This window comes from Artemia franciscana, chromosome 7, assembly GCF_032884065.1.
Source record: "Artemia franciscana chromosome 7, ASM3288406v1, whole genome shotgun sequence".
NCBI lineage: Eukaryota > Metazoa > Arthropoda > Branchiopoda > Anostraca > Artemiidae > Artemia > Artemia franciscana.
In genome coordinates, this window is record NC_088869.1 from 3,421,370 (window position 1) to 3,438,588 (window position 17,219).

Below are 17,219 nucleotides of genomic sequence, written 5' to 3' on the forward strand. Positions count from 1 at the left end.
TGTTAGTCAGATCGTAGAACATCATCCCTGCTGCGGATAGATTTTATATTAGTCACTAATATACTCAGCTTAACCTTCAGTTCTTCTCGTTTAATTATGTTAATTCAATCGCTCTTCTTCAACAACAAATCATATACAACACTATAGTCATAATCACCAAAATGATGGTTATTTTGATTACTAAATAAAAGGAAAGAAGAAAACTAGGTTTCATGGGGAACAATAACATATTCAAAAAAATATGTAATATCTCATGTCTTACATCCCAGCAAAATTCAGTTACTTACCACCGGTTGAGCATGTGCCCCGTGAATTGTTGAGTAGGTAGTATTTTTTTTTCAATTAGCCCAATGTCTTTTCACATAGATTTACTAAGTTCAACCCCCCCCCCCCCTCCTTACCTTCCTCTTTTTCCTTTTCACTATAATATGACAAATCCCTAAAATTTTCACTTTTTGGGAGCGAAATGGCCAAAGACGCAATACAAATGTTGATTCTACAGTTGAACCCTTAATTGCCCCAAAGGACTTGCCCCCTCCCCTATTCTCAGATCGAAATCCTTAATGAATTCTTAGCAATCCGAACCATTCATAGAGAAACAGCTATATTAAATAAGCCAGCAATTGGAAAATAAATCCTTTGGCTTGAACAGATACAATATGCTAGCTAATTTTAAGGCCTTTGTAAGGGCTTATTCCCGACCTCAAGAGTTTACTTATCTGGATTGAGGCTTAGTTGTTTCCCTTGCTAGTATGGAGGATAATTAAAGATCCGTTTTTGTTCTCTTGAATTACTGGAAATTGAAGGAGATCAATCAAGATAGAATTGTACTGGCATATTAATGGAGAAGATAAGTAATTCAACTTATCGGATTAGTAGTCCCTTGGCTGACACAGAAAAGGTTCATGATAGGATTTCTAATATCATATTTGTTTTCTTTTACTCCCTACGAGGAATACTAAAACACTCGTTTTAAACGTCTTTACAGGTACTTCATGAGAACAGTGATACAATACCAGTTTGCTGAGGCCCTTTGCAACGCTTCAGGCCATGAAGGTCCCCTCTACAAGTGCGACTTTTACCGTTCTAAAGAAGCTGGAAATTTACTAGCGTACGTAGTTTTTTTTTTTACACTAGTTTTATCCAGCTCATGTAAAACAGATGTAATACAAACTTAAAACTTTTCTTTTCAAAACGACTCACTCCATTAAATTAAAAATCAGGGATAAAGGGAAAAAGAGCCGGAGAGAGAAAAAAGGAAAGAAACTCGGTTCTGTACGGATAATTCCATAAATTTTATCGACGTTCTAAGGTAAAGAAGTGCAGTTGCGTTATTTTTAACTTTTATTTATGAATCATTAGCAGTTTTCACAACAAGCATTTCAATGGGAAAGAATTTAAAAATTTAGCATACGTACCCGTACATGCTTAAATAATAGAGCAAGGGTTTACTGAATGAAGACTCTAAATGTAACATAAATTACTGGAAAATCAAGAAATCCAGAAATGGTGGAGCAACCTTAGCCAGTCAGAAAGCTTAAGTTATTACTTTAAGGTGAAAGAAAAATATGGTGAAGAGTTTTATTTTAAATTAGGGATTCCAAAGGAAGCCATGAGGTCATGGTTGCAGATGTGAGCAAACTGTCTCCCTCTATATAGTGTTTGGAAAAATAGGTGTTACCCGGAAATGCGGTATAAATGCCCGATTTGCGGTGACTTTGATTGGTTGGACTATTTTCTTTTCAGGTGTAAGGGGATAAAACAGGTAAGAGGGAGCTTTCTTGGGGTGGGTTGTTGTGAGCCCTTTCATGGAATTTTGAAGTCGATGTCGAAAGTAAATATAGTAGTAAATATTAACAAATGAACTAACATCATTTTTATACAATCCTAACAAGGGGGGGGGGTTAATGCAAGAATTGCCTCTCACTCAATTGGACTATCTGCCTTGGCTTTTTTTTAGAATTAGACATGACTTGATGCTCACATCTATTCGATTCTAATTGAAAAATCAACGGAATGAAGGGGCTAAAAGAGGTAAGAGGGAGCTTTCTTTGGGTGGGTGGTTGTGAGCTCCTTCATGGAATTTTGTAGTTGACGTCGAAAGTAAATATAGTAGCAGTGGGAAATTTTGTCCGGAAAGTTCTTATTATTCGGAAGTCAAGTGTTACACGATTTAGTTTATTTGTTGTTTGTTGTTGTATATGTATGTATACGGCCTGAAAAACTGATTTCAAATTCAGTCATTCATTCACTCATTCATTCATTCATACTTGTGGAACTCAATCTAATTTGTATGTGCAAATAAGCGCACAATTCAGTCAAGTCGGATTTCGATGTACCAAAACTTACGCTATGATGCAACGATTAAAATTTGACTCCAATTTTATAAGAATAGACTGTCACACATACTTACCCATTATCAAATCTGTTTGTTTTTACTACGAAGATATATCAACATTTCTATCACCGGATACCGGGCATATTGTTATCTCCAAGCGTTATATTCAGCGGGTGCTAATCTGTTTTTATCTACTATCAAAGTAGATGTCACTGTTATTTTATGTTTTGGGACAAAGTGTCATTGTTTTTATCGGGTATTGGAGAAAATCTTACAGTTTTTTTGGTACTTGTGTGTTATTTAGAACACACTCAATAAGTGAAGTTAGTTTCTTTCGTGAAACAAACTACGATGCAGATACATTTTAATTAAATATTTTATATATAGAGGTGGTTAGGTTAGGTTAAGTTAGGTATTTGATATAATGCACCCCCCCCCCTAATGTGCAAATATAACCCAAAATTTTGATAAAGCTAATGAAATAAAACAAAATATGATAAAAATGTAATACTTTATTAGGAAAATTGTAAAATTACAATTTAGAATTATATACCCAGAACGCAAAAATGTCGTTAAGAATCGCGTTAAAAGGAGGTCTTCCTTTTGCCTTTACTGCCGCCCGCCACATGTACTCTACTAAGTATGATTGCAAATGATGGCGGGATGTACCTCGTTGCTGTTTATTACGCCACTTTACGGAACCCCACGTTCTCTCTGATTCTGAGAAAGTGGATTTTCTCATAAAATATATCTGCATCGTAGTTTGTCAAACAGTTCGTGGTAACGAACTGTAGTAAGGAGCAACCCGGCTCAATAGTAACCGAAACTCTAAAAAAATGGAATTTTGATACCAATAGTTACATCAAAAGAATTGCATTTTAATGCTGATTTTAAATATATAAGTTTCATCAAGATTAGTTTCACTCATCAAAAGCTACGAGCCTGAGAAAATTTGCCTCATTTTAGAAAATAGGGGGAATCACCCCCTAAAAGTCATAAAATCTTAACGAAAATTACACCATCAGATTCAGTGTATCAGAGAACCTTGTTGTAGAAGTTTCAAGCTCCTATCTACAAAAATAGGGAATTTCACATTTTTTGCCAGAAGACACGGATGTGTGTTAATTTGTTTTTTTTTGTTGTTTTTTTTCCAGGTGTGATCGTATCGACTCAGTGGTTCTAGAATGTCGCGAGAGGTCTCATTCTAACGGAAATTAAAAGTTCTAGTGCCCTTTTTAAGTGACCAAAAAAATTGGAAGGCCCCTAGGCCCCCTCCCACGCTCATGCTTTCCCCAAATTCACCGGGTCAAAATTCTGAGATAGCCATTTTATTCACCATTGTCGAAAAACCTAATAACTATGTCTATAGGGACGACTTACTCCCCCAGTCCCCGTGGGAGGGTCTGCAAGTTACAAACTTTGACCTGTGTTTACATATAGTAATGGTTACTGGGAAGTGCACAGACGCTTTCAGGGGGATTTTTTGGGAGAGTTGAGGGGGAGGGGTTTGGTGGAAGGATATTTCCATGGAGAAACTTCTCATGGGGGAAGAGAATTTCAATGAAGGGGGCGCAGGATTTTCTAGCATTGTTTGAAAAAACCATGAAAAAATAAATATGAAAAGTTTTTTCTACTGAAAGTAAGGAGCCGCATTAAAACTTAAAACGAGCAAAAATTATTCCGCATATAAGGAGTTTACCTCCTCGTTATACTTCTCTCTTTACGCTAAAGTATTTTAAGTAATTTCAACTATTTATTCTACGACCTTTGTGATTCAGAAGTCATTCTTAAGGAATTGGGACAAAATTTAAGCTTTGGTGTAAAGAGCGAGGTATCGACGAGGGTTGAACCCCCTCATATACACAATAAAAATATACGAATATAGTAGTTCGTTACGTAAGTTAATTCGTAGGTTACATATATTTTTTACCAATGAAAACGCTTCTAAAAAATTAAAAGTCTTAGTTGTTTTTTTAAGTAATCAAAAAACTGGAGGGCAACTAGGCCTCCTCCCTCGCTCATTTTTTCTCAAAATCTTCCGATTAATTGCAATTAATTAATATTCTAATTTCGTTTTCATTATTTATGTGCGGAGAGCCAAGATCAAAACATGCATTAATTCAAAAACGTCCAGAAATTAAATACAAAAACAAGTTTTTTTAAGTGAAAGTAAGGAGCAACATTAAAACTTAAAAAGAACAGAAATTACTCCGTGTATGAAAGGGGCTTTTCCTACTCAACGCCCCGTTCTTTACGCTAAAGTTTCTTACTGTTTTAAAAATAGAGTTAAGAGAAAGAGTCAAACTTTAGCGTAAAGAGCGGGGTGTTGATGAGGAAAAGCCTCTTTCATATACGGAGTAATTTCTGTTCATTTTAAGTTTTAATATCGCTCCTTACTTTCATTTTAAAAAACTGTTTTGTTTTTTTTTATTTCACGGAAGAACCTAACTTCACTTATTGAACGTGTTATGAATAATACACAAGTACCATTTTTTCTATCATCATACAAAATATTATCGACTTTATGAATCACGAGGAAGTGCTGTCGGATCTCATATTTGACTAAAATAAAACAGGTTTTTTCAAATGACAGTAAAAAGCGACATCAAAACTTGGAAGGTGTAAATTGTGGTTGCAACAATAGCTACTACCTAATAAAAAGCTTACAAATAAAATCAGTTACGCTACTTCAAATCAAGTTAAAATTTCATATAATCAAAATTATCGATTTTGTAGGTTTTGGATAGACCCTTAGTATATATTACATTAAAAAAACAAGTTTTTTCAACTGAAAGTAAGGAGCAACATTAAAACAAAACGAAAAGTTTTTAGTAATGTTAGAAAAACTTTTTATTGTTATAATTAAATGACCCTTGTGTTTCAAGAGCCATTCTTAAAGAATTGGGACAAAATCCAAACCTTAGCGTAAAGAGCGAAGGGTTAAGGAAGGGGAAAACCCCTTCATGTATGTAATAATTTATGTTCGTTTTAAGTTTTATTGTTACTCCTTACTTTCAGTTGAAAAAAACTTGTTTTTTATTTATTTAAATTCTGATGTTTTTTTAATAATGCCTTCAAATCTGGCCCCATCTCCAAAGAGAAATCCCCCTCCTCACGGAAATCCTATAGACATTTCAATCCCGGTGAATATTTACCCTGAGACATTACCCTTAAGAATCTACTTGTAAAATTGAGACTGAAAAGAGAAAGCAAGACAAATAATGAGAATTTGTAGAGGAATTCTAGCAACTTTTCCCAGTGTATAATTTCCCCGGACAAGTTTACCCCCTGAAAACTTCTCTCCGCACGAAAAACCCACCAGCAGAAAATTTGCCCCCCCCCCCCACTCGAAAATGTATACATACATCCCAATAACAAATTCAATCCGTAAGCAATGGGTAAATTTTTTTACTTAAAGTCCTTTCCCCTGGAGATGTGAGGGGTCACTTCATATCCAAAGGTATAGTTATTTTGCCTTTTAACTATGATAAACAAAATGGCTATCTCAAAATTTTGATCGGACGATTTTGGGAGACATTGGGTGGGGGAGGGGGCCTAATTGCCCTCCGATCTTTTTGGTCACTCAGAGAGGGCACTAGAAATTTTAGTTTCCGTTCAAATGAGCCGTCTCACGATATTTTAGGACCACTGGGTCGATACTATCACCCCTGGAAAAAAAACACGCATCTGTTATCTTCTTTCTAGCAAAAAATACAAAATTGCGCATTTTTATAGATTTATTAAATTTTGTAGAGCTTCAAACCTTTACAGCAGGGTTTTCTGATACGCTGAATCTAATGTTGTAATTTTTGTTAAGATTCTATGAATTTTAGGGGTTGTTCTCTCCCTTTTTGAAAATCAGGGAAATTTTCTCAGGCTCGTAGCCCTTAGTGGGTAAAACTAAACTTAATGAAACTTATATATTTGAAATTAACACAATAAACCAATTTTTTTCATGTATTTATTGGTATCAAAATTCTGTTTTTTAGAGTTTTGGTTACTATTGAGCCGGATTGCTCCTTATTTACAGTTGGTTACCACGAACTGTTTGATATATAATCATTTTGAAACATAATATTCAAAAACTATACTCAATTCCAAAAAAATACCCCAAGAAGTATTTTGGGGAGTCTTTATCTCAGAGAATATTGAAAATACATGAAGACCATGTTCCGTAGAGACGATAGTGAAAAAAGGCTGACTTAAAAGGTCTATGCAAGAAGTATAGAGAAGAAGAAAAGTATAAAAATCTTTTGACTATAAATTTTTTGTTCTTTTTATTGACTAAAAATTTCCAATAAAAAATCAAATTAGGCGTTAAAAAGGCAGGGTTATTTGTCTCTGTATAAACTACAAAATTAAAGAATAGTACGATTGTCTTACAAAAGTACGACCAATGAGATTAAAGCACACCTTTTACAACAGACGTATATAAACGGAAAATAATGTCTCTTGTTCTCTTTGTAAGAATACTCTTAATTCCAATTATATATGCAAAGGCATTTGATCTACAAATGTCTGATCAAAATCCGAGTAAAAATTTGTTGATGGATGATATATATATATATATATATATATATATATATATATATATATATATATATATATATATATATATATATATATATATATATATATATATATATGTATATATATATACATATAAATATATATATATATATATATATATATGTATATATATATATATATATATATATATATATATATATATATATATATATATATATATATATATATATATATATATATATATATATATATATTTGGTAAATTTCTGTTATTTTCTATAGGCAATGCATGCACAACTATGATAGTTAATAAAGTCCAGAATATTTGAAATTATTACCAAAAATTTTATTGTTTGAAAATAAAGTACCACTGTCTTACCCAGATAGAAGTTTTGTTTATTTGTGAAAAACCGTAAAAATTCATTTGGGACAAGGAATGTAACTTGAAAAGAGAATTGTTTGGAAATAAATGCGATTTGTTCAGATTTGTGGGGGGAAAACTGCAAAATCTCAAATTGTTGGTGGGTAAGGTCCCAAAGACACCCCTTAGCGTATTTATCAAAATATACTGCCTGATTGATTGCCTACTGCCTTCGTAAGTTACAAAGCCCACTACATTTTTGATTGACTAAAGATGTGTTTACCCGGAAAAAGAACAAAAAGAATCGAAATTTTCCACCTAGAGTTGTTGCTATTCTAGTATTTCGAATTTAGTTCTGTTTTAACTAAATTACATCTTATGTAAATAATTTCCTTAGGAATATGCTTTCAATGGGAAGTTCTCAGCCATGGCAAGATGCTATGGAAGCCATAACAGGTCAAAGGGATATCAAGGTAGATGCCATCAAGAACTATTTTGAACCTTTGCGCGTCTGGTTGGAAGCTAAAAATATTGAAAACAATGAACTTATCGGGTGGACAACTAGTCACTAGAAAGGCTTTTTATATTATGGGAAATAAATAAGTCTATCTATTTTTAAAATTCTATTTCATGAGATCGAATTATTCTGCAGTGGAAGATATTTTTAACAATGAAAATGATGTTAAAGAATCTTCTTTGATGGTTAATTACACCTACCAAGGAGTGATGATGAGCTAGCCGTCTTTTATAAAAGTAAATCAGTAAGTTTCGATATACTCGGTTTGGAGATATAATTACTGATAGCTCAAAGTCGACCAAGGTTAATATGGCTGCAGGGCATCTTCCTACAATTTATTTACTTTAGACTTTCAATGATGAAGTAATAAAAAAGGATCTAAAGGGAGCTGGAACGTTATGGAATGGGATAAAGAGTTAAGCTCTGAATAAATTGAGAAAGAACAGGAATTTGGTGGCACAGTTCTTCAGTGAGTTGTTAGTATTAGTTTTTTAGATTTTCAAATTTTCTGACAATTCCTTCATTTCACTAAAAGTTTTATCCAGGACACTCAAATCATCTGTGCATTCTAGGTTTAGGATACTTCCATTATCACATTTAGTATCATATTTTTCTATTTCCTTTGCTGTGTTCCTTAGGATAAAAACCATCAAAATCAATGTGATCAGAATTAAAATTCTATCGTGCTTAGCTCGTGGCTCTACGCTGAATCAACCACCAACCTCCTACTTTGACTGCAGTAATATTAATCAAGGGGATGGCAATAAACCTTTTATTCACTTATCATTGTGTACCATACTAGAGTAGGACCTCCACCAAAGCCAATTGACCAGTTGAATAAAATACCTACTTCTACTTACAATTAGATATAAAAAACAACTTTTTCAAGTGAAAGTAAGCAGTATCATTAAAACTTAAAATGAACAAAAATTATACATGTATGAGGGATTTCACCCTTTGCGTTAATGTTCGAATTTTGTTCTAATTTTTTAAGAATCACCCTAGAATCACAAAGGGTTTAATTAGAATAAATACTACTATTACTACTACTAATAATAAATTACCTGAGCAGAAAGACACCTGAGGCCAACACAGCTACGCACGCTCCTCCTCTAACCCAATCTATTCAAGGCCTCCCTCTTTACACGTTCCCACGAAGTTCACATTTCCTTTAAATCTATATTTATGACATCCTCCCATCATAGACGAGGACGACCTGCTTTCCGTTTAGCCCCAGACGGTTGACCAAAAAGGACAATCTTCGGCAATCTGTCATCCTTCATCCGCAAAACGTAGCCTAGCCACCTCAACCTTTCTTTTATTGTAGTCCTAGGAAGCGGGATTGAACCACTTTTTTCGTAAAACCTACTGTTTGAAATACGGTCAGTCAGCCGGGTACCCAGAACAATCCGTAGGTAGTTTCTCTAGAAAACATCTAGTAAACTTTTATCCGCTTTTCGGAGCGCCCATGCTTCAGAGCCATATTTAACCACTGTCATCACTGTAGCTTCCAATATTCTTCTCTTCTTCTTCTTCTGGGAGACGCGGGCTTTTCAGTCAAGACTATTCAGCCCTTTTCCTTTTGATTCACTCTGTGATGGTCAGGGTTACTGATTTCGTTGCTTCTTATTTATCTAGAGTCAGCTCAGATTTCTTTCAGTAGAACTTTTGATTCTGGTAGTTGAAAAATAAGATGATAAACCCTGATTTCTGAACTCTGTGTAAGTATAGTGAGATATACTCTTGGCTAATAGTGAAATTTTGTGGTGTTTGAAGCACTTTAAGAGTTTACATTGCAAAACATACTGTGCAGACTTCAGCTTATTACATTCAATTAGGCAATGGTCAATTGTTTCATTTTCAAAATTACAAGACCTGCAGGGGAGAAGAGGGAGCTACAACACTTGAATTAGGGAACTGATAAGAAAATGCCAGAAAATTTAGCCCATTCGAGCCAGACCAAATTCTATGATAAATCTTAGAAAGGTGCTTGTTGGGGAAAGGTGATAGGATTGAATTATTCTTAGTTAACAGTCCGTCTGATAATCTCCAGCGGTAAATATATAATGGAGATTGGTCTCTCACTTGGCTGGTCAATATTTAAAGCATTTTTTTGCAATATCATCCGCCTTATAGCTACCAATTATGCCTGAGTGGCTTGGAACATACTAGAGATAAGTTCTTATTCCTCTTAAAGCAAGATTGTCAATAATGCTAAGACAATGAAATGTGTCTATGTCCATCTTATACTGAGAAGCTGAAGAAAGCAGCTCTTGGTTTGATAAAGAGTCAGAATAAACTATAATATTTTGTAAATTAAATTCATTATTTGTGAGGTACTCTAATGCCATGATTATGGCGTTTAACTCAGCAGACATTACAGACGCATTGTCATGCAATCTCTCACCCAAAGCAATATTAAGGGTTAGGATAAACACTCCACTTGCCAATTTCTCATTCATTTTGGACACATCAACAAAAATTTGGAAATAGTTTTTTATATGTAATTGCATTAAGCTCGGTAGTTTTTTTCTGGACAAAAGCAATAGGGGTAAGTTCTTTAGTCCACTTTGTCAAATAAGCATTTATTATGGGATTGACCAACTCCATGGGGTGGGGGCTCGGAGGAAGGTGGATGCAATAGATTTTACTGGCACTGGGAATTTCTTCTGGGTATTGGCATAATCATTTGCAATGCCTCTATACATGGATGGATTTCTTAACCAGTTATGCAGGGTATGAGAGCTATTTGCTTTAATTCTTGTAAGATCATTGATTAAAAGAAATCTTCGTCTTTCATTTATTTCTGATAATTCACTCTCGGTAAGCGGAGACTTAATGTTTGTTCGATTCCTAAGACCAAATATGAGACAGATTATATTATTTTGTGTTGTTCCAATTTTTTGCTTATGGTAAGTCTTGGTTCCAATCTTGTATATTCTGATTGGGTATATTCTAATCTTGGTTTGCAGACTTATCTTCCTATTCTTCCAAACTTTTTGTAACTGTAAAAAAACACCCTGAGTATTTGCTATTCTACTTTAAACATCTTCACTGCTCCCACCGTCTTTACTAATAATACTACCAAGGTAAGTGAAGCTGCCCACCTGATCAATATTTTCGTTACCCAACGTCACCTTTTCATCTTCACTTATTCCTAGCCTTAGGGATTAGTCTTCTTAACATTAATTTTCAAACCTATTCTAGAACCCTGAACTCGTAAAACCTCTAAAAAATAATTCATTTTCCTCACACTTTCATCTAGTATGCTCAAATCATCAGCATAATCTAAGTCCAGGAGAATTTTTCTTCCCCATTTGATTCCGTGGTCTGCAATTACTTTTCCTGTGCTCCTTAGGCCAAATTCCATCGAAATGAGCCATATAAAGGGGGATAGAACACGACCCTGCTTAACTCCTGATTTAATACAAAACCAGCTGCTAACCTCATTTCCTACTTTAATCCCAGCAGTATTATTCTCGTACATAGCACAAATCACTTTATTGTATTTGTCTGGTATACCATGTAAGGATAAGACCTTTGCTAAGGCTCTTCTATCAACAGAATCGAACGCTTGCTCATAATCTATAAATTCTGAGGACCAAAGGTGTTTGTCAACGAAGCCACTTCTCAATTATTAACCTAAGAGTGAAAACTTGGTCGACACATCCTCTACCTTTTCTAAAACCGCACTACTCTTCTCTTAAAAGTTTGTCTACAGTATCTCTCAGTCTAAGAAATACCATATTATTAAGTAATTTGCTACCTACAGAGACCAGACTAATGCCTTGATAATTACGACACTGACTCTTGTCACCTTTCTTATACAGCATTTTAATTAAGGTTTCCTAAAATCATTAAGTACTTCCCCTTTTTCAAAAATCGTATTCATAATCTTCAGTAGCTTATTTCTAACTTCAGAGTCACCATATTTAGAGACACTCATTTATCGCACTATAAGCACCTGGAGCCTTAGTATTTTTTAATCCTTCTAGTACTGTTGCTAATTCTTCCTCACAAAACCAATCTTCCTTCACATCCAAGGTATCACAGACTTTTCTCATTTTCAGCTATATCTTTTCCTGCAACTGCCTTTCGGTTTTAGCACATTCTCAGAATGTTCCGCCTGTCTTTCTTTAATTCTTTCCTTTATCACCAATTGTGGCCCCATTCCTATCTTTAACTGGGAATAGTCCAGATTGCCTACTCCCTCTCAATTCATAAACATGTCAGTATAATATTTTACTATTATGCATCTAGTTGCATCTTCCAGATCCTCAGAAATTTTATCCATGGCCTCCACTTCACATTCTGTTAGTTCATATTTTAATGCTTTCTCCACTTTCTTTACATTCCTTTTGTTTTCATATCATCTATGACTCAGATAATTCTTGTACAAACCCCTTCTACTCTCTATTAAATATAAAACTTTTTCACTAATATTACTAGCTGCAGTCTTAACTTTCTTCCTTAAGAAACCATCAGCAACTTCAAAAATTTGTTTTTCTAAAATTATTCCATCCATTTTCCACATTGTCAAATTTTAAACTCTCAAATTTAGCATTCAACTGTTCCTGAAAATTTCCTCTCAAATTTTCATCTTGTGAAATTTTCATCCGTCTACCAGCATCATAACTTCCTGGGAGGTAGTTACCCTTCCAAAATTTCAGCTTTATATTAACCTTAGAGACTACTAGCTGGTGATCTTTACTTTTAACATCAATAACAGCACTTCTATATATCCTAGTATCTCATATTGATCCTAATAGTTTTCGGTTTACAATAACATAATCAGTAAGGTTTGCGGTCTTGCCATCACGTGAATACCATGTCAACTTATGGGTCATTTTATAACCAAACAACGTATTGGTTATAACTAGGTTGGATTACTTACAAAATTGCAAAAGTCTGTAGCCATTCCTGTTTTCTTTTCCTACACCAAATTTACCTAGACTAGGACACCATCTACCCCTATTTCTACCAAGCTGGGTGTTAAAATCTCCCAGTAAAAACACCCTATTTCTACCTGGTACCTGTCTATTTGCTCCTGTAAATGTGAATAAAATTCATCTGAGTCACTAGTATCTCAGTCAGTTGGTTCAACAGGAGCATATACTGCTATAACTGATACCCTGAACTTTTTAGTCATAAAATGAGCAAGTAGTATTCTATTATTAATATATTCCCAGCCTAAACAAGACTTAGCAACTTTCTTGTTCATTATGGGCCCTACTCCCTGCCTATGTACCCCATCCTTCCTGTCTGAGTAAACAAATTCTATGTCACCTAATTTCATGATTCCTACTCCTGGGATATGAGTTTCTGAAACTCCTAATAAGTTCAGTTCAAACCGTCAGAATTAGTCAGTCAAAATGTCGATACGACAGTCATTTGTTAACGTTGTAACATTCCAAGTTCCAATTTTCATGTTCTTTAAATCATCGAGATTATTTTGGCCTCAGGAAAAGTAATGATCCCAGATACCAATGCAGGATGGGGACCAACATATATTCTCAAGTCTACACCAAAGCACTGAAGTCGGCTTAGAACTGGACAGCAAGAAGTCCCTGAGACCTCCAGTTTGGTTGGAGGTTATGTGCAATCCTGGGCATATCTTGGTCACAACATGGTTTTCAGCACTTGGTGATGCTCTTCGATCAACAAGAGTCAAATTCCTGCACAGACAGTCCCAAGCCTATTACCTCCGCCTCATTATATATTCATGCCTACAAATATTATGCTACTACGGGGAGGCAGCCCATAGTAGATAAATTAGCTAGGAAGAGATCTTTTGAAAGTACTAAATATAACTTTAGCATAAAGAGCGAGGCATTGACGAGGGGGCAAACACCCTCATATACGTAATAATTTATGTTCATTTTAAGTTTTCATATTACTCCTTACATTCAGTAGAAAAAACTTTTTTTTATTTGATTTCTGATCGTTTTTTTAAATTATGGTGGAAAATCCGGCGCCTACTTCATGGAAAATTACCCTCCTCCATGGATGACTTCCTCCATGGAAAGATACTCCAATACAACCTTCTCACCTTGACCCCCCCCCCTCCACCCAACAAAACCCCGCCTGAAAACGTATGTATACCTCCCCATGCCCAATACTATATGTAAACAATGGGCAAAGCTCACAACTTGCCGCCCTTCTCCCGAGGGCTGTGGGGGATTAAGTAATCCTCAAAACATGTTTATTAGATTTTTCGACTATGCTGAACAAAATAGTTATATAAAAATTTTGATCAGGCGATTCTAAGAACAAATAAACGTTACAGGGGGCTTAGTTGCCCTCCTTTTTTTTTGGTCACTTACTAGAAATTTTAATTTCCGTTAAAATTAGCCCTTTTGCGATATTCTAGGACCACTGGGTCGATACGATCACCCTTGGGAAGAAAAAAAAGCAAAAAGCAAAACAAAAAATAAACAAGCATCCGTAATCTTTCTTCTGGCAAAATACAAAATTCAACATTTTTGCCGATAGGAGCTTGAAACGTGTACAGTGAGGTTCTTTAATATGCTGAATCTGATGGTGAGATTTTTATTGAGATTCTATGACTTTTAGAGGGTATTTCTCCCTTTCTCTAAAATAAGGCAAATATTTCCAGGTTCGTAACTTTTGATGGGTAAAACTAAGCTTGATAAAACTAATATATTTGAAGTCAGCATAAAAATCCAATTCTTTTGATGCATCTATTGACATAAAAATTACGTTTTTTAGAATTTCTGTTGCTATTGAGCTGGGTCATTCTTTACTTACAGTTCGTTACGACGAATTGTTTGATCAATAATGCTCAGAACTATGTGGATTGGATAATTCAGACACTTGTCGGATTCTTACGATTTTCAATAAAACTGGGTCTTCAGTAGGCTACCCGGGTTTTCGCTCTTTGGATCTAAAATCAGGATTTTAGTCGGCTAATCGCGGAATCCAAAGAAATATACAGTAGGGTTAGCAGCTTCCTAATTCAAATACTAACCCCAAGGATCTCAGTTCTGATATATTTTTTATATTTGTTTAAAACCAGTTGCAAATATTCACATAGAAATGGGGGGGGGGACAATTTTTAACTTTTTTTTTATGAAGACGCAAAGAAGGTAGTATTTGAAATCTAGGATAGTGATTTTCTTCTGTTAAAACAAGATAAAAAAATAATTTTAAAAATTTAGGTGGGCACACCCCCCTCCCAATTGGAGTGACTATTCAGAGGGATGGGGTCTTTGGATTTTTTTGCCATTTTCCTTGGATATAGCAACCATGGATAGTTCTTAAGAGACATAAATGTTCCATTCTTATGAATAAATTTTTGGCTCTTCAGGAGAAGAGGTTCAAGTTGGTACTATCCACAAGTATCGGTTCATGTTTTCTTCAATCTAAATAATTGACTGATGGTTTCATAAGGAAAACAAACGATCAGAAATAGGGTTTTAAGGCCAGTATTTTCATTTGGCCTTTAAAAACCCTTTTTTGATCGTTTTCTTTCTTTATGCTATGGCACGCCAATGTGGTTTAAGAAATTATCTTTATTGATGGTTTCCTAGCAGTACTAAGCATTTTCTGTGGATCGAAATGAGTAACCAGCATTTCTGATTTAAGATAGCTTTAATCTTCTTAGGTGTTGAAATTAGTTAGCTACTACCCGGAGTTTAGGTCTTATTAGTTTTTGCAAGCACTGATCGTATCGTATCGCAATTTTATTTGGTATTGAAATTAGCAATCTAGTACCCTTGTTTTAGCTCCCTAGAGGCCCAACCCAGGTACCGAAGCACCGACTTTAGTTTTTATCGAATATTTACACTTAGACGAAATGACAATCTAGGTGTGAAAATGTTTTCAATGTATCTTAAGCCTCTTTAAACCACTCTGGTCTTCTCTATTTACTTGCTTTGGACAATTATTACCCTTTTCCTTTAATTAATTAAACAAAAAAATATCAAAAACTAAAAAACTAATTAAATCTATAGAAATCAGAATAAGTTTTTCACTACAAGAAAATTAATTTCAAATAATTTTCCAACCGTAAAACTATCACAAATCACCATCAATAAATAGATGAAACCCAAATAAACAGAAATTGCAACAAATAATCAAGTCAAACTCAAAACGAGCAGAAATAAGATGAGTGCCTTCTGAAGTCCCTTTGCCTTCTAAAGCCCGGAATATAATGTACACTCTACTGAAAACAATCCTTAATTCAAGCTGAATGTTTTTTTTCTCAAAATATCCAAAAACAGATAAAAAAAAACCTCCACTGTAACCAAGATTACTGAAAAAAAAAGAAAACAAATAGGTGTGTATTGACAGTTTTATATACATATACTTATATTTATTCCTTGTAATCTCAATACTTCTGGAATTGGTAAAATTACAAATTAAAAACATTTAATTGACCTTTTGTTTTCAGTAAATTACAAATCATGTTCTGGTCTTAAGAAAGCCTATGATTATTAGCTTTCCTAGTGGGTACTAAATCCATCCCCTGGTGAGAGTATCTTCTTCCTCTGATATTGCAAATTATAATAATATTTGCATCCGAGTTTCAATAACTAAGAAGGAAACTGATGACACTCTTCTTAAATCATAGACAATTATTAGCGCATTAGTTTGAAAGACATCAAGGCATCCGTTAATAGGAAACCAAATATCGTTTTGAGGTTATCTTTATTGGACTTGTCCTCCAAGGATATTTAATCATTCTTTCTTTTCGAGTACATTTTCATTTTGTCTTGGAATTATAAGACCTGTCGTCCAAGGAGAATCTAATTTGTCTTTCCTAATGTAGTTTTACCGACATTCTGAATCTACGAATATTCTTTAGTTTCAATTCTTAGGGGTATTGCGAGCCATGACTTATATATAAAGGCTAATATATTTATTAGTCTCATCTCTTAAATCAATAAATATGTCAAATAACAAATTCCTTGAAAACCTGGCAGATTTACAATTAAGACAAAGCTGCTGATAGGCTAATGACGTGTGGATTTAAGGTGATTATTAAATATAAAAAGTAAGCTTTTTTTAACTGAATTTCAGTTGCAATATTAAAAGATAAAACGAACAGAGATTGTGCCGTATATGAAAGGGGTCTTTCCCTCCCCAACGCCCCACTCTTTACGCTAAAGGTAGCAGTTACCTATCTTCAGGTTTAAAAGCACACATATGGGGTAAGCCATTGGAGCTACTTGCCCTTCGATACTTTATTAGGCACATCTGGGTATGACGCAATACTATAGCGCACGCGTTTAGTACACATTCTTAATAGGGTTAACACATAACGTCATGGGAATGTTTTCTAAGAGATACAGGTGCATGTTACGTAATATTAAATTGTTTGCCTACGTTGAGGATGACGTAATCTTTCGTGACTTAATGGATTTATCGGGAGTGAAGCAATCTTGCATAACATGCTAGACTTGGGGCCCGTGGGGAACCCCCACTTGTGACTGAGCACGGCATACATGTGGG

General features: G+C 34.6%; 1 protein-coding gene across 1 annotated transcript in view; it reads left to right on the forward strand.

Annotated features, from left to right (window-relative positions):
• LOC136028747 (angiotensin-converting enzyme-like) overlaps positions 1–7,849 on the forward strand; it is a 109,826-nt gene extending 101,977 nt beyond the window's left edge. The window contains exons 12-13 of the mRNA XM_065706632.1: positions 989–1,111; positions 7,626–7,849. Coding sequence (XP_065562704.1) covers positions 989–1,111; positions 7,626–7,800 — 298 coding nt within the window. The 3' untranslated portion in view covers positions 7,801–7,849. The remainder of the gene's footprint in view (positions 1–988; positions 1,112–7,625) is intronic.
• Positions 7,850–17,219: the final 9,370 nt, after the last annotated feature.